Here is a 21,917-nt window from a genome sequence, read left to right on the forward strand (position 1 = left end):
AGCTGGTCTGGTGTCACTGGGCCTGTTCAAAACTCGAGATAAAGGAAGGGAAGGCATAATCCAGCCTTGTGGGATTTCACATACCAACATGATGGAAAAATTCTGTTTGCTTTCTCAAGTAAATTGGTGTTCCTCTGCTGGTGCCACCATGAGTTTTCTCACTCAGAAGTTTCTTATCAGGAATTCATTAGCACCGAAACCTTAAGGACTGACTGTTCAAACATAAATACTCCCTATAATTACCTTCTCTTTGTGCTGTACTTTGGATATCTTTAGTGCTTCATTTTACACAGCAGACAGTACTAATATTATAACATCAAATTAAATCACATCTACTTTGGGCACTTTGAAAAGCTATCAAAAGTGACAGGAGCTTCAGAAAATACTAATATCAGAAAAAATAATGTCAGAAATCTTTCTGGCTTCCTTTTTTTTATCCTATTCATTACATACAGCAGAGAAAAGAAGCGCTGTTTGAGTCTGTTTCAGCTGCTCTTTCCAAGAAGGATCCATTTTGGCAGACTCTAAGTTCCTTCCTTCTTAGGTCATTTCTGAGATCACATAAGAGCTGAGGAACCTCCCAGTAGCCTGTTTCACTAAGTGCTCTGTCCTGTTTTGCTTCTGGGCTCAGGCCAGTTGACAGTAACGCCTACCTGGGCTGTAATAAAGTATGTGGATGTTCCAGGCAGAGAGTAGAAGGCGGATAGAATCTATATTGTCCACATTAGAACTGCCTAAATTCAATTTACTACCACAGCCTGACCCTAGCCTTCACTGGCTGACACCTTTGAGGGGTGGGTAGCAGAGGGATAAATCCCTTACTGCCCTTGAGTCTTCATCACTGGCAGTCAGGAGAGGTCAAGGGTACAAGGAGATAATTTTGCTAAACGTATTTATTTTTCAAGATAAATGAAATATAGGTCTCAAACCCTTTGCCAAGGCTATGTATGCATCACTGTTTAAAACCAGTTGATTGATAACAGTTCTTGCAATCAGTACAAGGAATTCTGTTGGAAATTTTCTGGAAAATACATGTACACAGCAAACCTGTTACAGCCAAGTGCATGATAAGGGGTATTAATTTTTAATGAAATTAGAGGGTAAACAGCTAAGAGGCCTTGATTCTTGATTTTATTTTTTTATTTTTTAAATGGGAAAAATAAGCAGACGGTATGTAAGCCAGCAATATATTAGCTGGTCACCTTTTGTAGTTACAGAATAGGTTTAACACTGCTTTAAATGGTCGCTCATTGTAAATCTGAACCACATTTTCATTACTTATGTTCTCCTGAAATTTTTCATCTCCCCTCTCACCTGATCAGCTATCAGGTAAGGATTCTGGAAGGCTTCTCCACCAGCCCAGTGGCTCTTCATTCCCACCTGTAACCTGTGGCAGTCCAACGAGGAGGCATTTGTATGGAAACAGCCTAACACTGGCAGGTCTGCTCTGAGCAGCTGAAAGGAGATTTGCTAAAGAAAAGCAGGGAGTGACCAGCTGAAGTCTGGGCTGTGGTGTGCTGCTCAGGAGCTGTCAGCTGGGGCAGTAACTCATGCTGTGGATGCAGTGATGCCCTCACATGGCCCATGCCAAGCTGCTGGCCAGGGCCAGGCAGGACATTTCCTGGGTGATGCAGAGAGCTGTGCCACCTGGGTCATGGGGAGCTGACCAAGTGATGACATGGGGGGACACTTGATTTGCTGTGTAATAGCAGACCCTCTATGATTCAGATAAGAGCACACTTATGTTGTTAAAATGGTATAATTTGCTCCAGGATCTACTTGTGCCTAGTCTTTCTGAAGGAATCTAACCACAAGAATTTCTCTGATCAAATTAGGCAGGTTGGCTCGACGTGGGTGGGTCTGTGGGTGGCAGTTCTTATCCTCAGTGACAGAGCTGACTTGCAGTGCCTGCCAGTGTTTGTGTTTCCATTGTTTCTGGAATATTTTCTCTTTTTATATGTATTTCTTTAAGTGCTCTTGGGACATCCTATTTAAATGTGGGGAACCTTCCTCTGAAGCTCACTGTCAGAAAAAACTAAACCACCCATCACCAAAGACCTGTTCCTCCCAGCTCTCCCTCACCTGGGATGATCAGAATGAGCATGCAGGCATGACAGGGAATGAGCGTGCACCTTGCTATGGCTGTTCCTACCCATATCCAAGGGCTTTTTCTATGTCAGAGTCACAGGGGACAGCTCTTCGGTGTCTTACACAACAGGCTGTGCTCACACAGCTATCAGCAGATTTCTTCTTTATCATGGCCTCAATTTCATGTCCTGTGACACATTAAATTGATGTCACAATGATTGTACATGCCTTTCAAGTTGATTCTCCTCCTAAGCATGTTGTCTGGCATTAGCCAGCTCCTCTGCTGGCTCAAGTTAGTGTAATTAGAAGTGTTTCATCTGGCTGAGGGAGGCCCCAAGCTCCTATATGGGTAAATTGAGAATGGTTAAATAAGGTCTGAAAACATATAGCCTGAGGACAATGAAGCACTTGGAGATTTTAAAGATATTATATTAGTTTAAAAGATTAAGAATGTTGACAGAAAAACCTGATTCTCAATGTAAAATCTGAAAGCTAAAGCAAGTTGTGCTGAGCTCAAAGCCTAGTCTTGTGAGCCGCAGGATAACGTCACTAAAAATAAACAGGTTTTCTTCAAACAAATAGTTCCAGTGTTCCTCTCCTTCCCCTAGCTGCCATTTAAACTCTTTTCTTTTGCTTTTTGGTATTCCCTCTTTATCCATCATATATAGTTTCTGAAGGAGAAAATCTTAAACATACAATCAATATTGCTGAAATGATACAATATCTTATTTAAACCAAACTGACTGTTATGCTTTGAATGGAAAATGTGCTACATTGCTCCCCAGGCTTAGGACTGTAATATTACATCTACAAAAGAGAAACAGGCCTTTGGGGTCCTGGATATGGGAAAGGTCAGGCTGAGACTGAATGCCAAATTAAAATTCTGGGGCATTTTCTATCTCCTGTAAGTCCCACAGTGAACAAGCTTTCCAATACCAATTCCTTTGTGTTCCTCAGAAATTTATACCTTTGACTAGCATGATCCCAGGTTTTCATATGGACTCTATTACTGCAGCTGATCACTGGCCCAACAATGTTTATTATATTTCAACCTCTTTACTTTGCAATTCCACTCACCTTATTTTACAGAGGGACAGAGGTATAGAGGGGTTAGAGAAGTCTGCGCATGATTTAATTCTCATTATCTTGTTGTTAATGAAGAGATACCCAGAGCTTCCCAGGAAATTCATTGCAAAGCAGGGAGCACAAATGCACCCAGGACTTTGGAAATGTGTGTCCAAACCCTCTCTCCCCTGCCCTGTCCGTGGGGTCAGACTATTCTTTTTACAGTGTTAAGCAAGTGCATAACCTTTTTTCAGAATAAGAGACAGATAACCTTGTTTACCGTATTTTACCTTGTGCTTCATTTATGGCTCCATTTTGGTCTCCATGTATTTGTCTGATTTTGTTTATTTGCACTAGAATGGAAGGGAGATGCAATTAAATACACGTGGTATTAATAGCTTGTTGTATGTGGTTCTGCTTTCTGTAACCAGATTATACTAATGCTGCTATTCAAGCCTTGAAGCTGCAAAAAGTGTCCCATCCTAATTACACATCCCCAGCTGAGGTCCCTCAGTAATAGGTGAGTGCATAAAACTCTTCCTGACAAGGTTCTCATTAGTCAGAGGATGTTGGTATCCTGCTTATTATGCCATGTTAATTTTAAAAGGCTCTTGTCAACCAATAACCCAATAACTTTTCTTCCCTCTGGGTTTTGTTAGGTTAATCCATGAGTCATGGAATATTTGACTGTAAATTCATGACTCATGGGAAAGCACCACAGCCATCACAGTCCTGGATGATCTTGCCCAGTGCTGCCCTGTAAAGTGCCTTCCCAATGCTTGGATAGACACCACAAATGCATCCTGCAGCACTGCAGAGCATCAATAAACCTAAAACCCTCTGCTGGGAAATATTAGAGTTAACCTGGCTTATTAGCAGAACAATTCTCATGACTTATACCCAGCTCTGGGAAGGGCATTGGTGGTGGACAGAGAATTCCAAAAAAACAGGGTCAGCCCTTTTTCTCTTGCTTTCATTCAGATATTTGCTTTTATTAGTGATGGTGTCTCGTTGCATTTGACAAGGGACAAATGACAAATGCTGAACTGTGTACGTTTCTGATCTTTAATTTGGCATAACCATTACTGCATTAGTTGCTAAAAAAATCAAAGTAGTAAGGAAAAAAAATGAGAAATTAGGTCTTTTAAGACCTTGTCATTTACACAGATAAGGGAGAGATAGAAGTTTAGGGGACTGAAATACTTAAATACTGAAATACTTCTCAGAAATGCATCTCTGATTTGTCAGGCAAGAACTCAACAACTTGAGACCTTTAGTCCCAGGCAAGTGCTTCACCTAAACGACATTTCTGGGAAATTGCTCTGTGAATTCATGGACCAGAGAGCTCAGGTGTGCACAAAAAAACCCCTCAAAACCAAACAAAACCAAACAAAAAAAAATCAGATATCTGATTACAAATACTTTATTACCTTGCTCTGAGGTCTTTTTTTGCTGTGGGGTTATAAATGCTGGAGTATAGATATGGGTGGGTACGATGTCTTAGCAGAGCAGTTGTTTTCTTAAATCTATTTTATTTTTTAATTTTTAAAATGTGTTTGAAAGCACTAAACACAAAAGAAATCTTTCTCATGATCCACTGAGAGCTTTTCTTCCATGCCACTAATTGCTGCAGGCTTTCATGTGGGAGAATGGTCTCTCTGGTTTCCTAGAAATGCACAAAGACAAGGAATCACTGCTTTGGAGTGTTGCAAAACGGGGACATATCCCAGCTGCTGCACCCAGCAGTGCCCAGCCTCACTGCAGAGAATTTCTGTGCTGCCTTTCACATTCCTGTGAGCAGCCTGTCCTTGTCAGTTGAGAAAACTGATAACAGGTCCAGAGGAAGAGCCTGAGTTTTTCTTTTTTCAAGTGATCTTTCTGTGTATCCATAGGAGTGGTACTAGAATGATAACTTTCAAGGCCTGTTTTTGGAGTAACTCCTCATCCTGGGCTTTTAGGGAAACTTTTAGCCTCTGCCCAAAACCAAAACAATGAAAACAAACACAGAACTGGGGAGAGAGCTGGGCATGACACAATTTGTTTATTCAAGGACACAGCTTGTCCTTGACTGTGTCACTCCAGCCAGATGTTTGCCCAACCTGTCCCAGGGAGGCTCTAGCAGCCATCTGGGCAGCCTGCTCCCCTCCTGAACCCATCAGCAGGGGGAGAGATCTCCTTCATGACTGGTGAAGCTTCTTATGCCTCGTCCTATCTCCTGTAGCCATTCCTCGCTGTTATTTACACATCTGTAAATAAAGGAAGCTATCATTTCTGCCCAGGCTTTATACTGGATGAGGCCCTAACTGGAACAATGCCTACTTAAAATTGTATGTGCTACTGGTCTGTTTGAAAACAGAGACACCTCTGAGCCAGTTAGTCATAAAGGGGAAAGTTTATTAACAATCTCTTCCCAAGGCAAAGCTGGAAGCTTGTTGGAAGCAGTTAGGAATCACAAATGAGCTGGTCCCCTGAGCAAAGTGCTCCTGGCTGTGCCTCCCTTCTCCTGGGGCAGCAATGCCGATGCACCAAACCCTAGAAAGAGCCCAGCTGCAAAAAAAATGCCTGAGAATCCTATTTTTAAACTGGTGCATGTCCTTGACCTCCTAGGTTCATGACAGAGGGGAAGAAATGACTGTTCTATAAGCCTGCATTCTTCTGTGGCTCTTTGATGTAATCCAGCAGTGAAAGGGGGTTAAACCTGCTCTTAAATGGGCACTTCTTAGAGAAGGAAAAGCAACCAGGCCTCTGATTCATAACAGGACAGATACAGGTTTCTCTGGGAAGTCACTGCAGTCTTGCAATATTGTAGATTTAATTGGTGATTTTTGTCTCAAGGCTGCTTTTGATACGGAGAGAGGTGACAAATGTGAATTCACTGTCCACCTGGATTGCTTTGGAAAGAATTTATTGGGCTGAAGGGTTCTTTCTGACCATGAATTTCAGCTTTCTCCTAGAGAAAAGAGATGGTTCTGAAACCTGAAGGCTTCCCCTGTATTAGTCATGCAGAAGCCACCAAAGCAGGGGCTGGTGCTGGAGCGTGTTGGAGCTGCTGCAGAGGATCCTGTTGACTTGAATGGACATTGGAGGGGATCCCAGAGCACAGGCTCAAGTGAGGCCCACATCCCTCCCTGAACAAACCTTGGCTTCACCAGGACTGACACGAGGGACCCCATGGATGGCACACACCAAAGTGTGTGTGTGGCTGTGGAGGGAAGCTGAGGGTGGTGAGAGTGGGTCTGTTCCCAACCAGGACGGAGACAACATCTTGTAAGGAACTGCACAATGAAACCTGCTGATTTATGGACAAGCAGTACTTGTTCTGGCAAAAAATAGCTTCCAATTAGCCTGAAAACAGACTGTTCTGGGTGGATTTGCAGACTCTTATTTATTGGCAAACTTCATTTTAATATAATCAGCTGCTTGACAGGCAGGTTAGGTAATGATCCTTGATGTGAGCACTAACGGATTTGAACACTAAGCACAGCCTTTAGTGCCCAGAGCCCTCTGCCAGCAGCTGAAATGCATTTGATATCAAAATGCCATGGGAACCCAGGAAAACCCTTGCCAGAGCACCTTGCTGAGTAAAACACTGCCTTCAATAATTCACAATGTCTGTTCAGTAAGCTGGTGTGTATGTGCAGGGAGGGGGTTAATAAAACATCTCAGACCTGGCCTGCCAGGATAATTCAGTGGCTAGTTAAATCTCTCAGCACTATTAAAGTGGTTCACAGCATAAATAAATCCAGAATGTAATATGACAGGGCTATGGAAGCACATGGAAAGTGACAGGAGACTGTGTGTGATGCTAAGTGCCATACTGCTCCAGCAGTTATTTGAATAACCTCAATGCTCTAATACTTCAAATACTCAGACCTCCCACCAGTGTTATCCCATGTTTCAATGTCACCACGTGTTTTAAACTCTGCTCTGTGTATGATGCAAGGAGCTGGCTGTGAAAGTTAGGGAGCAGATTGCAGACTCTATCACTTAATTCAGTCTCTTATTTTGCTGATCAAGAGCTGATGTTGTGAGTGGAAGATCACTCCTTTCCTAAGAATAAAGCATTTTACCAGTGCTGGAATGATGTTTCTGCAGGTCCCTGGTGAGGTATGAACAAATACTCTTGACGCAACTTACACTGCTGCTGTAAATCTGCAGATGTTTTCAGAGCTCCAAAGTAATCTACTCCTTCAGCCTCTGTAGGAATGCAACACAACAAGGCAGTGTTCAAAACTCGTTTCTCCTGGTGAATTTGGTGCAATTTTACTGTAATCTCTATCTTATCCTTACTGTAACTGAACCAGAATCCAGTCTGCTAGCAGACAACAGAAACCAGTATGATTAAACAATGTAATTTTAATTTTCCATTAAATTCAGCCTGTAGCTTCCCTTCTATTCATTAATGCCAGGCTAATACTTACTTTTATGATTTACAGATATTGTAGACCTTCCACATACTTCTTCCACCAAACTGATCTCCAGCCAAGCACTGCATATTCAGTCCCTACACTCCTTCCTGATAAATGAGGCAAAAAATCCAGCTTTCAGGTTAGTGTTGGCTCTGCCCAGATACTGGCGATTATGCTCAGCCATTCAGATGTTTGTGGGAAGAGGATATGTAACTGCCTCAACATGTCTGAATTTGCATCAGATTTTGAATCCACATGAATACAGAGTCTGCTTTTCATCCAGATGTACTCTTAAACTCTGATCTTTCCCCCTCTGCTACTTTGTCCATCTTCTTTGGCTGTGAAGTATCCAGAATAAATTTCAAGCACACATTTCTGTGAAGAAAATAATTACTCAGCAGCAGCACACCTACAACTGAGCTACAGCACATGTTAAAGCTCATCTTCAGGCTTCAGTGCTCATTTCACACAAAGAGGAGATGTGGGACCAATTATAAGGTTCAGCCCACGTGCAGTAACATGTTCAATCACATCTTGCTCGTGTGCCCAAGCCTCACAGTCCAGCACTTCCTCCAGAAATATTGATTTGCTCTTCTGGCCCTTAGTGCTTGTGTCCCTGGGGCAGCTGCTGCAATGAAAAGATTACACAGGAAGGCTTTGGAGAATCCTCCTGCATTGAGCAGAACTTTGATTTCAAAACAGAGATCCACAGCAAGGGAAATAACTTGTTCCTTTGTGATTGTATCTGGGCAAGGATTCCCCCATGCCTTTCAGACACTGTGGTTCAGCTTCATGGGTGGCTGCTGGGAGGCTTCTGATCTCTCACTGGGCACTGTGGGGAGCACTGGGCTGGAGCTGCTGAACTAGAAAAGCAAAGACAAGATCTTGGGAAAGATGGCTGGCTGGCCCACAGCAGATGCTTGTATTAAGAAGCTGAAACTGTGTAGAAAGGCATCACAAAAAGATGGAAATTTCCTAATGGAAATCTTTATTCTGTCTTTATTATAAATCTATACTCTGAGTTTACTTCCATAATTCCCTCACGCTTCTGCAGCTTTAACCAATTCCCCAGCTCAGAGATAATGACATTGTGCCTCTGCAGCCAAGAGGAAAGGATGGCACTCTTGGATTACAGGAGGTAGAAACAGCCATATTTATGACTCCTGGTTAAAACATGGTATTGGAAAAGAGTATTACTCGAGTCATCAGGATATCACTTGACCATTGCTTTCCTTTACATTTAAATTAGAAAAAAGAATAAAGTTGCATTAATTAAAAAGAGAGTTTCAAGACAATATTCCAAGGCTTCCCACAGTGGGTGTATTGTATGCTTATATTATTCTCCACCCATTGTAAATCTCAGCAGTAGATCTTCCCCCACTGATGTTTTGCATTAGTAAATTGAACTCTCTACTCTGTCCCCTCAAAGATTAATGCCTCCATCTGAGGAAGTAGTTGAATACGTGCTGGCAGTAGTGCTTTCATGATTAGCAAATGGGAGACTGTGGGAGGAGAACAGAATTTGCATGTGTTGGATGTTGGCCTAAACATACTCTCACTGAATTCTGGACATCAGGGAAGAATTGATACAGCACAGGCTTTTTGTCAGCAAACCACAGGGAAGAAAAAAAAAAAAAAAAAGTAAAAAAAAAAAGTGAAGAATCCTACATTTAATTAAAAAAGCTTTTCAGTCTTCTTTGTTCCAAAATGAACAAATGTATCTGCAGAGTGCACTCCAAACATCTCAAACTCACATTTGCTGCCAAGGGGCATTTTATTAGTGGTTCTAGGGGAAGTTTCTAAATTTTTGTAGAAGTTCAAAATATTTTCACCAACCTATTTTTTTGAAGACACGGAATTGAAAGATGTTTAATTACAAATGTTAAACTGATCATTCAAAGTAAGTGTGATGCCTCATGTGCTCATGGCATCCAGTACTAGTTGGTCCTGATCCTAGTACAGACTTTTATTCTGCTATCTTGAAGTCCCTTTTACTCACTAGAAAGCTACTCAGTGAGCCTGCTTAAAAATAAAACAAATTTGCCTAAAACAAAACCAAAATATCAGCAGAGGGGAGGTTGACTTTGCCACCTGACTCTGTAAACAGCTGCATGCAAAGAGCTACCTTAGGACCCACGTTTAGTCAAATCTAACTTACGTTTAACTTTTTTTTTTTTTTTTCACAACCACCAGCATGTGAAGGAACAAATAAGCACACTCAGTACAGAACAAAGGACATTCATCACTGGGATATTTTGGCCTCTAATTGAACAGCAGTCATATCAACTTCCTCCTTCACCCAGGACTGTGTCTCTTTGCTGTGCTGGGGAAGGAAAGGCAGAAACACCTGTGGGCACTGGAGATTTTACCACAGTTCTTGCAAGAGTGCACTTGCTAACCATGGTGCTCTGGCTGCTTTCCAGCCACGGCAGATACAAGATTTTGCCTGCCTAGAAATCATCTAGGTAGTTTCAAAACATTGTCTTCACTTCCTGCCTTAAACTTTTGCAACTATTACCTTCTGCATTAGAGACAGTGGCTTTTAACAAGGGGTGATATTAATTCCCAAGTCTGTAATTTGCCAAACACCTTTTTTTTTGAAAGTTTGATGATGTTTGACATTTTTACTGATTTCTGCATTAGTTTTTAAATTAAACCCTTATGATCATTGACAAAGGCCTGAAACTGTAGATATGGATGACACAAAAGTGTGAAAGAAAACAAGTAGCTAAGTATATTGTTATATATATTGTATATTGTGTACATGTTTTATATATATGTTGTATGTTTTTTAAAAGCAGTTTTAAAACTCATTTCTGCTGAAATCACAAAGGCGTTCTAGTCTTGTTTTGGTTTAAAGGCTACTTCAACAGAGGCAGTTTTCAGATTCCCACTGAAGAATATCCTTGTCACTTTCACAGTTCGCAGCAAGCACTAAACTGCTGGAATTTGAGATGCCAATCACTACCAGTGAGGCACTGCTACTTTTATACTGGCATTTAGTACACACTGCCATTTCCCCACGAAAATTTTAAGTGGAGGAAGGTACCTAAACACCAGTTACTAGGAACCAAGGACAACAGACTATGGGCCAGATATCGTATCAGTCAGCCACTGCCTTTGTGTAGATAACATGTCCTGGCGCTGTGAAGTGCTGCTTGTGCCCAGCTTCTGCCGAGAATGGTGATAAGTGCGGGCACCCAGCGTCACGACACCGAGCACCCTGTGTGCTGGGTGTCTGCAGGGCCGCTGCCATCAGCTGGGCAATGCGTGCTTGGGATTGCAGCGCTGACACAGGTCGGTACACGGGTCGATACCGCACAGTTGTGTAAAAGACAAACTTCGGGCAGAGCGTGTGAGCAGCGGTGCTGCCCACGGGGCGCGTTGTTTTCTCTGCAGCTGGAATATGACGTTGTGATAAGTGTACAAACAGGAGCGAGTGCGCAAGTGGTGTGGACGCTGCCAGGGCTGGTGGATTTGGGCAGCTTGGAGCAGAGGATGGGGCAAAGGTGTGAGATATTCCCACCACGGAGGGAATGACACCCACAGGGCAGAGCTTGTGGGTCACTGCACAGCAAGAGACTGGGGATGGCCAAACCACACACCACGCTCAGGCCAGGAAAGGTTTCTTATCACAACAGTGATTCCATGCTGAACTCTGGAGCAGGACATCAAGGAAAGTCCATCAGAGGAGAGCTCCATGGAGGCACCCTCAGGCACTCCTGGAGGCCTAGCTGGCTCCCCGCGGAGGAGCGTGGTGGCCTGGAACACAAGTGGGTGGACAAGGGCCAGAGCCTGTGGAGGAAGAGGTGGGCTATGCTGGGGGAGAGGAAAGGGTGCTGGGGATGCTGGGACCAGGACAGGTCCTGGGGTGAACTTCACCCAACCAGACCCACTTAATTGTTTGAAACATCACTCGGTCTGTTCAGCCTGGAGGAGATGGACAGACCTTGTGGTGTACAGCTTTGGGGTTGTGAAGGGAAGTGAAAGGGCGGGCATTGATCTGCGGTGACAATGACAGAACCCCAGGGGACAGCCTGAAGCTGTGTCAGGGGAGGTTCAGGATGGATACTGGGATACGGTTCTTTGCTAGAAGGTGGCTGGGCACGGGGACTGGCTGCCTAGAGAAGTGTGACAACCGAGCCTGACAGAGTTCAAGAAGCATTTGGACAATGCTCTCAGGCACGTGGTGGGATTCTTGGGGCTGTGCTGTGCAGGGGCAGGACCTGCACTTCGATATCGTTGTGTGTCCCTTCCAAGTCAGAACATCTCATGATTGTGTGACCTCCCAAAGGCAGGGCGGCTGGGTGGCTGGAGCCCTCCCGGCCCAGCCTGGCCCGGCGGCGCGGGGGCCGCGGCAGCGCGGCGCTGACTCAGGCGAGCGGCAGGCGGCGCCTTTAAATGTGCCGGGCCCGGCCGCTCCGCCTCAGGTACCGCCGCCGCCGCCGCCGCTGCTGCTGCTCTGCCCGCCCGCCGCCTCCCCCGCCGCGCACCGCGCCTGCGCCGCCCGGCGCGCCCGCTCCGCTCCGCAAAGCTTTGTCCGGGCCCGAGCGAGAGAGCGGCGGCTCCGGCGGAGCGACCCCGGCCCCGCGACCCCGGCCCCGCGACCCCGGCCCCGCGACCCCGGCCCCGCCAGCGCTCACAGCCGGGGGCGCGGGCAGCCCTTAAGGTGGATCGCCCTTAAGGTGGAGCGCTGCCGTCAGGCGGACCGGGCGTTAAGGTGGATCGCGCTTAAGGTGGACTCTCGGCGAAGCCGCGCCTGCCGGCGGGGGGGCCGGGGCTCGGCATGGGGAGCCCCGCCTGAAGCGGGGCCCGAGGAGCCGCGCCGGCCCGGCCCGAGGAGGAGATGGGGCACGGCCGCTGCTGAGGAGCCTGCTTCGCCCCGGCCGCTGACAATGCCCGGCTCCCGGGCGCTCGGCAGGAAGAGGCAGCCCATGGACGAGGGCGAGGTGGGCAGCGCAGCCCGGCGCGGAGCTGTCGGGGCCGGCGGGAGCGGCCCCGGCTCCCGACCGCTCCGGGGGGGGCGGTGGCGGGGGGTGCCCCCGTCGCGTTTGGATTGGGAGAGGTTTAATTTTCTTTAAAGGCAGCTCCTTCATCACCGCCATCCTCCTCCTCCTCCTCGTCCCTTTGCAGCTCTGAAGCCGTCCTGGCCGCAGCCTCCCCGCCGGCCCCCGGGACCCCCCGGCGCAGCGCCATGGAGACGGTGGGAAAGTTTGAGTTCAGCAGGAAGGACCTGATCGGGCACGGAGCCTTCGCCGTCGTCTTCAAAGGCAGGCACAAAGAGGTGAGAATCCCTGCTTTTTATTTCCTCCCCCCCCCACCTCGCTTCTGCTTTCCATTTATTTATTTATATATTTATTTCTTGGTCTGGGCCGAGCCGGGGGCAGCGCGTCCCGGTCACCGCATCCCCGCCGGCTGCGGCGGCTGTTGCCAGCCTGGGCATCACCCCCGGCTCGGGGTGTTTTTTGTTATTTATTTTTGCTCTCCTTGGAGTTTCTTCCAAGCGGGCCTGTGTCCCGGCAGGAGCCGGGCAGGTGGCTTCACCTTGGGGCTGAGAGGCTGTCAGCTGCTTGTGGGGTGCCCACAGATCCACCCATAACCCGTGCCCACCTCCAAAACAAGGGAGAAAAAAATCCCCCCACAGTCTATGAAAGGAACTCTTTAGTTTGTTTGGGATTTTTTTTTTTTTTGGTGTGTGTGTGTGTGTGTGTGAAGTCTTGTTTCTCCGCTTAATTTTTCCAGGAGGAGGAGAAATCTCTTACTGGTAAATAAAAGGAAACCAATCCGGCAGTGGATTTGCCATCATTAGTGCTTGGGATAAGCCACGGCTCCCACAGTGCATTTATTTCTAGTGATTAAATAAGAGGATAATGATTGTATAAAGTAGTAACAAAAACCGAATCCTTGGGCTTTTCTCCTTGGGCTGACAAGCATAATTCAGGAAAGGGCAAGTCTGAACAAGCAAGGGGGTGGCATTAGGATGTGAAGTGAGAGGCCTTTACCGTTGCTGCAAGACACTTCTTTCAGTAGCATTTGTAATCTGTTAAGAGGCTGCTTATCCTAATATGAATGAATGGTGAAATTTACATTTGTGTTACTTATGTACCGTTTCAGAAACCTGAGCTGGAAGTAGCTGTGAAATGTATTAACAAGAAGAACCTTGCAAAATCACAAACGCTGCTGGGCAAGGAGATAAAAATTCTTAAGGTAAAGGCAGACTGACTTATTTTTTTCAGTCTTTGTTCTATATGCCCTTTGTTGCTCCTAGCTTATGGCAGTTTTTTGGTTTTTTTACTTTTTCTAGGAATTGAAACATGAAAACATTGTTGCCTTGTATGACTTCCAGGTAAATACATTCAATTATGTCTAAGTATTCTAAGTTTGGGAAAGGCTGAATGGAGTTTGTGAAATTTCATTTTTTAACAAATGTTTGTATTCAGATGTGTACTCTGCGGGGGGGGAAGCCTTCTGATAAGTTAGGGAAAGATAAGCAAACACAGAAGATCATGTGTTAGCTGTTGGCTGGACCACACAACTCATGTGCAGTTGGGAGTTGGGGTGGGAGTTTCTCCTCCAGGATGTTGCATAGTGAAATGCAGCGTGGTGACTGTGTCTGTGCTGGAAGCTTTTAAGTGCTCAAAATGTTAGAAATAAAATTAGCAGTAGTTATTTTTGGCATGCCCACTTTTTTATTTTCTTTCTCTGGTCTGGATACCCACCCTGAGAAAATTTCTTTTTCCTAGGCCATGTAAAAATAGTGCAAGCATGACTTTGTAGCATATGATTGTCTTGAGCTCCAGAGGATTTTAATTTGCATTTTTCTGTTGTCTTTGTGGTCGTCACTAAGTGTTAAAAATTGCAGCAGACATTTTTCCTTCGAAGTCTGCCCTGAAGATCTAATCTAGAGGGACTAAAACCGATCTGCTGTGAAATGATTTTTATATATATATATATATTTATACAGATGTATTTATATATATATATAAATTTTTATATACTTTTATATATATTATATACATTTTTATATTATGTGTATATTTATATATATATGTATATATTATGTATAAATTTATAATATTTTTATATATTTTAAAATATTTTTAAGTATTTATTTATCTATTCCCCTTGATTATTTAGTTAAATCCTGCTTGGTAATGGGGCAAGTTTTCTTTTCCCACTGGTGAATGTTTTTTAAAAAATAACGCCGCAGGATGGAAAGCCGGAGAAGGGGGGGCACTGCTGGTGGGTGGGGGCTGCGGTCCAGGGCGAGTGACCGCCGGCGCGGCCGGAGCCCCGGCTGGCCCTGGCGGGGCTTATCGGCAGTGTCCGGCCCTGGGCTGGTATCACGCGTCCCGCGGGCCGCCGTGTTTGTTGACATTGCTCCTGGTGCCGTGGATTGGCTCCGGTGGCTCCACGTCAGGCCGGGCGGTGAGAGCCAGCCCCGCTTCAGCGCTGCCTGCCGGGTGCTGTAGTCCGCCGGTGCCAGCCCGTGTCCCGCAGCCCCCGGCGCTGGGACACCCCTCGGCTCCTTCCCTGCCGGAGCAGGGGGCTCTGGAGCGGTGCCTTGGAGAGTGGTTAATGCCTGGCGTTGTTTTGGGACGTGGGGGATGTCAGGCTGCTCTGGCGTGGAGCAGGATTGCAGCTCAGAAATCTCTGGATGTGCTTTGCTCCTGAGCCAGTGGCTGCCTTTGGGCTGATGAGTGCTGCAGAGTAGCTGGGAAATCTTCCTGTGGGCACAGGCCACTTGGGGCATTAGATCTCAATGGTTTAGGTTGGGGTTCTTTTCCATTCTCTGTACCTTCCTAATTTGCTTCATAACTTTTCACTTGAGAGAGTGAGTGGCTGCTCCTGCACTTTATAGTTTGTATTTGTATGAAGCCTTTATGCTGCTGGGCTTGCTTACTGAGATCGTTCAAAACTTTTGTTAGATTCCTCTCCCTGCTTCAAATTACTGCTGAATAGGAAGCAACTCAAAGACATTTTCTTCAAAAGGAGCAATTTCATCACTGTTGCAATTATAGAAATGTGTTTTTCTCCTTTTGTGATGAGCTTTATTAAATTCTGTGTTTAGCGGTGTAGTCTGGTGAGATTTTAGGAAGAAGCTATATAAGATGCCACAAAACAGGAATTTGAGAATGGTCCAGGGCTTAAGACATGCCCAGGTTTGTGCTTAGTTACCAGCTTTGTTGTAGAATCCTTGTATGACCTGGGTAATTGAATTTCTTAGAGAAAATGAGATTATTTAGGGGGCATTGGGTGTGGACTCTCCTCTGGTGTGAGGTGATCTGTTACCAGACAGTCTGTTGCAGTTAACTCACAATATGTTGTGTGTGTAGTGTGTCTGAATGTTTGGCCTTGCTCTGTGTCTGCTTAGGGGTTGTGTGAGAGTGAATTACCTGTAAAGGTAAAAGTTCAGGTCTGTGGAAGGCTGGCTTCTGCCCACCTTTCCTTCCTTTGTGGAAAAGACTACTACTTATTCACATTGCTCCCCTGATACCTGATCAGTAGCTTCATTCATAGCTGCATATGTGTTTATCCTCAAAAATATCATATTTGCAGTTACTTGAATCCTTACTTGTAGGCTTTCTAAAACAGAAGATATTTATTCTTGTGTTACAACATAGAGCAAAAGGGAAAAAATACTTCTTGTGAAACTTATTGTTGCCCTGTAGCTTTGTCTGTCATTGCATTTTGTGTCCTCCCTTCCTCTGCACTGCGTGTCAACAGTGACTCTAACTTTTACTCGTGTATTTCTTACACACAAGGAAATGGTTACCAAAACCACAGTGACTGTAAGCGAGTGATTACACCCAATGATGCTTTCATTTGCGTTTTCCTGGTTGAAAACTCATGTTAGCCAGACCTCTCACAACATGAGATTTTTGATATAAGGCTAGATTTGCTCCAAACACTTGCAGTACTGACGTTTAGTACTGACAAGCAGCTCTCACCCTGGCACCCTTAATTTATCCTTCAAATCATGGAAAATTGCTGTGTTCCTTCTCATTTCACAGATCTTTGTGATATTGGTTCATAAATAATGACAAAATAAGAAACTTCCTAGGAATAAATGATTCTGATGAATGTTTAATACGTAAAAGCTCAGTGACTGGACTTCTACAGATCCCCTTGATGGAGTCCTTAGAACAGCATCAGTACATGAGAATGGCTCACAAAATGAAATATCCACATTCCCATTATTATGTGCTCAAGTATTAATGAGACGTGCTGTTAATAGTTTAGGAGCCTAATGCAAGAACCCCTGCTCAAAAATAGGATAAATTTTATTGTATCAAGTTTCTAAAAGTGCTGTCTGTTTAGTGTCTGTATGGGGTTGTGGTGTGGGTTTTTCCTAGGCAAAGGATATGTTTGGCAGACTGTAAAAGCTGTATTCCACCATGTGTGGAGTATTTTAGTGGCTACTCAGTGGCTACTCAGTGGCTACCTGACTCCTCAGCTGGCTTGTAGGGGGGCTGGAGCTGGGGTCCCCAGTCTGCAGCAGTCAAGGGGAGTAGAGTGGTCATCATAGAGGGACATCTGGGTACCAGAAATCCTTTTACTCTGAGGACAGCCAAATGAGCCCCTGTTCCTTGAGGTGCAAATTAGTAAGCACAAATGATGGTTTCTGCCAAAGGAGGACTTGGTATGGAAATAAAGTTTTTTGGAAAACTGGTCTCCATGACTCTGAGGATCAGCTCAACTCTTCATGCTCATTGACAGGGAAAGCTTAGCACGTGTGGTCTAGTGTGTGGGGCTTGCTTTGGTTTCCTTTATGTCTCAGGACATTAAATCTATCAGAGACCACTAGATTAGCTGAGGAGATTCAGTGGTAGGAAGGGAGCCCTTGAACTTGTCAGGTGCTGGGAGAGCTGTGTGCCAGAAAACTTCTTCCAGTACTAGGAAGAAGTTCCTACATATATAGCTAAGATCTTCGGGCAGTGAAAAATTCTGGGTGTCTTTCCCTCCTTGTTCTGTGCCAGCTGCCCCAGGCTGAATAGGTGTCAGCTGAAGATTTCATATATGGCTGCGTTGATGCTAGGACAGCGAATCTGCTGAATCTGGACATGGCATGCTTTGGATATTAGAAAGCATTTTCCTGCATGAAATAAGAAGGATTCCTTTACTGACAAATTTTCCCTAGTTATGTGCTGTCAGCTGAACTTCCTTCTTAAAGCAGCCTAGCACTGCACCTAGCCTAGCACTATGACTGTGCTTGAGTGGATATCAGGTGGTTTTTGTGTTAGGTTTTTCCCCCCCAATTTCTGCACGAGTGGGATGGACTGGTTGCAGCAGCACAGCTGTTAACATCACACAAGGCACTGTGCTGTGACGTTTCTGGCTCTGCCTATGTTACCCAAGGGTCTGCTTTCTGCACTTTGGTGACAGGTTGGCTTATTATACTCACCAGTTTGGGGTGAGCTGAGACAAATGCTTAACTCAGTCACCTGGCACAGACTCACCAAAAATATTTCTGCAGTGATGACTGTATCACCTGGAGACAAAGAACACAGAGTCCTTGCAATGCAGTTTTTTCTTGTGCACATGGATTAAGGCAGGGGTGGCAGAACTCAGGTTAGTGATCAGTCACCCTGGGCTGGTCTTGAGAGCCAGGTAATAACAGCCTTGTTGTGTTGCTGCTGTGTAGAAAATCCTTGTGATCAATAGAGCTGTGGCTGCTGGGCTGTGATGTTGTGCTGTGCTGGCTGTACCCTCACCCTTTTTCTGACACAGCCTGCTACTCTGCATCTTGTGTACGTGCCTCCTGCTGTCCCCTGGGACCCCTGGAGCTCTGTGGACAGCAGTGTCCTTCCGTGTGCCCTCCAGCACCGCTCACCTCTGCTGCAGCACTGCACTGAGGAGCGTGATGCCGGGTGAATCAGTGCTGCTGCAGTGTCACCTCATGCCTCGCCACCTCTCGTGCCACCTCATGCAGGATCTTCTGTTCCTCAGGCGCTGCTGTTTACATGCCCCATCTCAGGAGACAGGGCTCCACTGAGGCACTTGGAATGACTAAAGAGGCACTCTGTGTCTGGGAGATTGCTCTCCTGAGGTCAGGCTGCCTGCTTAAATCCTGTTTTAATTCCATCCCCTAGTGAAGCTGGCAGGTTGCCTGGTGAGTGGGTGTAAAGTGCAGCTCTCTGAACTGCCAAGCAATCCTCTTTCTGTTTGTGCTGCGGACAAGAATGGGGTGTCTCCAGTCCTGCTCCGTCAGCATCCTCACATCTGTTGAAGGGAATCACTGTTACTGAAGATTGGATCTGACTTAATTTAGGGCTAGAAGGGGAAAAGACAAAAATGCAACCACCCTCTGCCAGTAGTTTTGTAGAGAAATGCTTGAGAGTTTAGTGGACCAGGATGGCCATGTTTGTGGAGAGTTGACAGTTCTGTAGTGTTGAACTTAGATTTAATGCTGGCTTCCCCAACCAAGTATCCTACTGTGCAGGTCACAGAAACATCCAGCAAATGTTGACCACTAAATATAGACCTCAGTCATGGGCTTTTTTTAGAGGGAGTTGTCTTGCCGCATTTCTGAGATTATGATCACTGTTTTACTCATGCTGTGTGTAAAGCACATACCTGTGTTCCTCTCACATGATTAAGGTGTCATGGAAGAGCTGGCGATGTGGTGGTTAATGGCCTCCAAAGCTCCTGTGGAAGGTAGCATTACTCAGACTGTAATGACAGATTAAGGAATGTTTCCCAGGAGTAATCTGGAAGGCTGTTGTGTTCACAGTTTGATAGCAAAGCTCTGGTGGGTGCTTTTTGTGCTGCTGCTCTTGAAGCTCCACCAGTGTGTTTCCACCATGAAAATTTCCACTGTGTAAATCCTTGTGATGACTGAACTCATCTGGAGTGAGCAAAGCAAGGAGGTGAAGATTTGGATGATGGATGGCAAGAGATGTTTTCTAATCAGTGGCTAGGTGGGATTAAATTCAGGTGGAAAAACACTGTTTGAATTTATTTCTAATATTTATAGACTCAAACCAAAGTCTAATTGAAAGATTTAATTTTGTGACTGGACTGAAGCTGCCACTAAACTGTGAAACTGCAATAAACCTGTGTGTCTGAAAAGCTCATCTTAGTGCTCAATCTTGTGTAGAGAATTGAGGGTACAGTTCACTTTCATGTTTCCTCCCTTCTCCTCTGGCTTTCCCGCACCACCTGCCTTCCCACCTGTCGATATCAACTGAAAAGCTTTGCACAGCAGGCAGACCCACAAACAGAGTTTGTGCTGGTGGTAGGAATCCAAGCTGGATGGCTCTGGGTTTTTTTGGAAAAACACCCAGAGAAGCTGATGTGGGTCTTCCATGAGGCAAACAGCCTCTATCCCAGAAGTGAGATACAGTGGGAATGAGGAGCTAAGCACGGGGGTGGTCAGCAGAGGTGGTGGTCTTTGCAAAGGCAAGGAGAGGTTTTTGGTTTGGTTTTGTTTTCAGAATAAGATGGTTTTGCTTGATGTTTTTTGTTGTCTGGCTGGTGTTTGGTTTTTTTTCCCTGCTGTTACTTACATTCATGTAGCAGTAGTAAATGGCAAATTTGGTGGAAAACGAACATGAGTGATGTGATCTTCCAAGGCAATGTTTCTCAGGTGCAGACCCAAACATACTTTGCTTAAGAGAAAGCATCTTAATTGTCTTCAGATGTTACATTTCCTGTCTGAGGAATGTAATAACAAATGCTCACAGCAGAATCCAGGGATGAGCCCTGCTCATAGATAGCTTTAGAACCTCTGCTGTGCTTATTGTATAGCAAAGATGCACTTTAATTGTGCATTGTCTCCTGCTTTATAATGTGCAGACCTTTCATACTACCATAAAAGTAGAGATGCTGTCAAAATGCAAAGTGAGGATCTCAGAGCTGCATTTGTTTACTAAGCAAGGTTGTTTCAAGGAGGGGCCGATAGAAACGAATCAAATTGTGCATCACTGGTTGCTTAGGGCAATGATGTTCAGTCTGGCTGCAGGAGCACCTGGCTTGTCTCCTAGCATCAGAATAACAGGAGGAATTAGGTCAGCTGAGCTGGCATAGTAGGGATCAACCAGACAGTGTGGTTCCGGTGGGGGGGGGAATGAAAGACGCACAATTTTAAATCATTAGGGATCCCATTTAGCAAAGCATCTCACAAACCTCCAGGAAGGGGGAGACTCCCAGGCAGCTCTGTGTGCATTGGTGGCCTGGGGTGTGAGAGCTGCTGGTGTGATGGGAACCCCAGGGATTGCATGGAGAGACAGCCCAGGGGCTGTGGGTGGGCTCTGTGTGTCCCCACGGGTGCTGTGTCACCTTGCCCTGCACACACCCCACTCACTGAAGACTCTTCATTTGCGTTCGATGCTCTTTTCATTTGGTTTGCAATCATAGCCAGCACACTAAATATGTTCAAAAGTGCTCATTTCTCTGTTGTTTAAACAGTACAGGTTTGATCTCATGTTTCTCTGGCTTCCAGTAACTGGATTTTTTTCCCTTCTTAAATTAACACTGTTCTTACTTGAAAGAAAACTCATACTCTCTTTCTTTATACCCCTTGTTTTCACCCCTTTGTGGTAACAAGTGTGCTTGTTCTCTTAAATCTGGTGAATGAAGTATGAAATAAATGGATGGAAAAGAGAAGACTTGCAAAGGCCAGTCTCTCATGTAGCTGCAATAGAAAACCCTGGGAGGTTGGGCCTCTAATTTTCAGAGTTGCATTAAAAAAAAAAAACCACACCAGAAAAACCCAAACCAAAACAACTCTTACAGAGTATCAGATTGTGTTTGGTATATACCATTAAAAAACAAGCAATTCCCAACTTTATCAATGGGACTACATTAATCAAACTAAAATCAAACCTTGGGATTGAGTCACTGCTTGTATTTGCACATATCTCAATACATTAATGTGTCTCAATGAGTGTGATTAAAACTGAAATATCCACATCAAGCCTTAGCTCTCCCCCCACTACCCCTGCTCATTGGGCAGGCTCATAAAATGCAGCTTTAAGGTATGCAAGGATTTAATTCCAGTACATGTGACTGAGCTTAAGGTAATGGGGAATTCAACCTTAAATGTTCAGTTTATAGTATGGCTGCAATACGGGAAGGAGATGAGGAATAAATACAGAAAAACAAATCGGATCTTGATTATTTTTGTCATTGTTAGAATTCTGTAGTTTCCTCTCTTGATAACATTAACATAATGCATTGCCATTTGCACAGGAGCTTGCTTTTGTTTGAAAAAGCTTCTAGATATTATTCTGCCTGTTGGCAAAGGGGTAACTACTTCCTTCCACCCCATGTGAGAAAGTCCAAACTCTTCATGATTCTGCTGTTCTTTCTTTTTCTACATTCTCTTATTCTTGCTGCAGCCTGCATTCAGTG

General features: G+C 45.1%; 1 protein-coding gene across 3 annotated transcripts in view; it reads left to right on the forward strand.

Moving 5' to 3' along the window:
• The first annotated feature begins 12,224 nt into the window (after nucleotides 1-12,224).
• Nucleotides 12,225-21,917, forward strand: part of ULK1 (unc-51 like autophagy activating kinase 1) — a 76,368-nt gene continuing 66,675 nt past the window's right edge. Inside the window, exons 1-4 of one of the 3 annotated variants that reach the window (XM_088064799.1) lie at nucleotides 12,225-12,511; nucleotides 12,696-12,846; nucleotides 13,677-13,769; nucleotides 13,867-13,908. In XM_088064799.1, coding sequence (XP_087920925.1) covers nucleotides 12,757-12,846; nucleotides 13,677-13,769; nucleotides 13,867-13,908 — 225 coding nt within the window. In that variant the 5' untranslated portion in view covers nucleotides 12,225-12,511; nucleotides 12,696-12,756. The remainder of the gene's footprint in view (nucleotides 12,512-12,695; nucleotides 12,847-13,676; nucleotides 13,770-13,866; nucleotides 13,909-21,917) is intronic. The other 2 variants (XM_005524346.3, XM_014253856.2) reach the window with 2 other exon arrangements.

The sequence above is a fragment of the Pseudopodoces humilis genome, chromosome 20 (assembly GCF_049639895.1).
Source record: "Pseudopodoces humilis isolate 2021_Gansu_Grassland_sample_001 chromosome 20, ASM4963989v1, whole genome shotgun sequence".
NCBI classification, from domain to species: Eukaryota; Metazoa; Chordata; class Aves; order Passeriformes; family Paridae; genus Pseudopodoces; species Pseudopodoces humilis.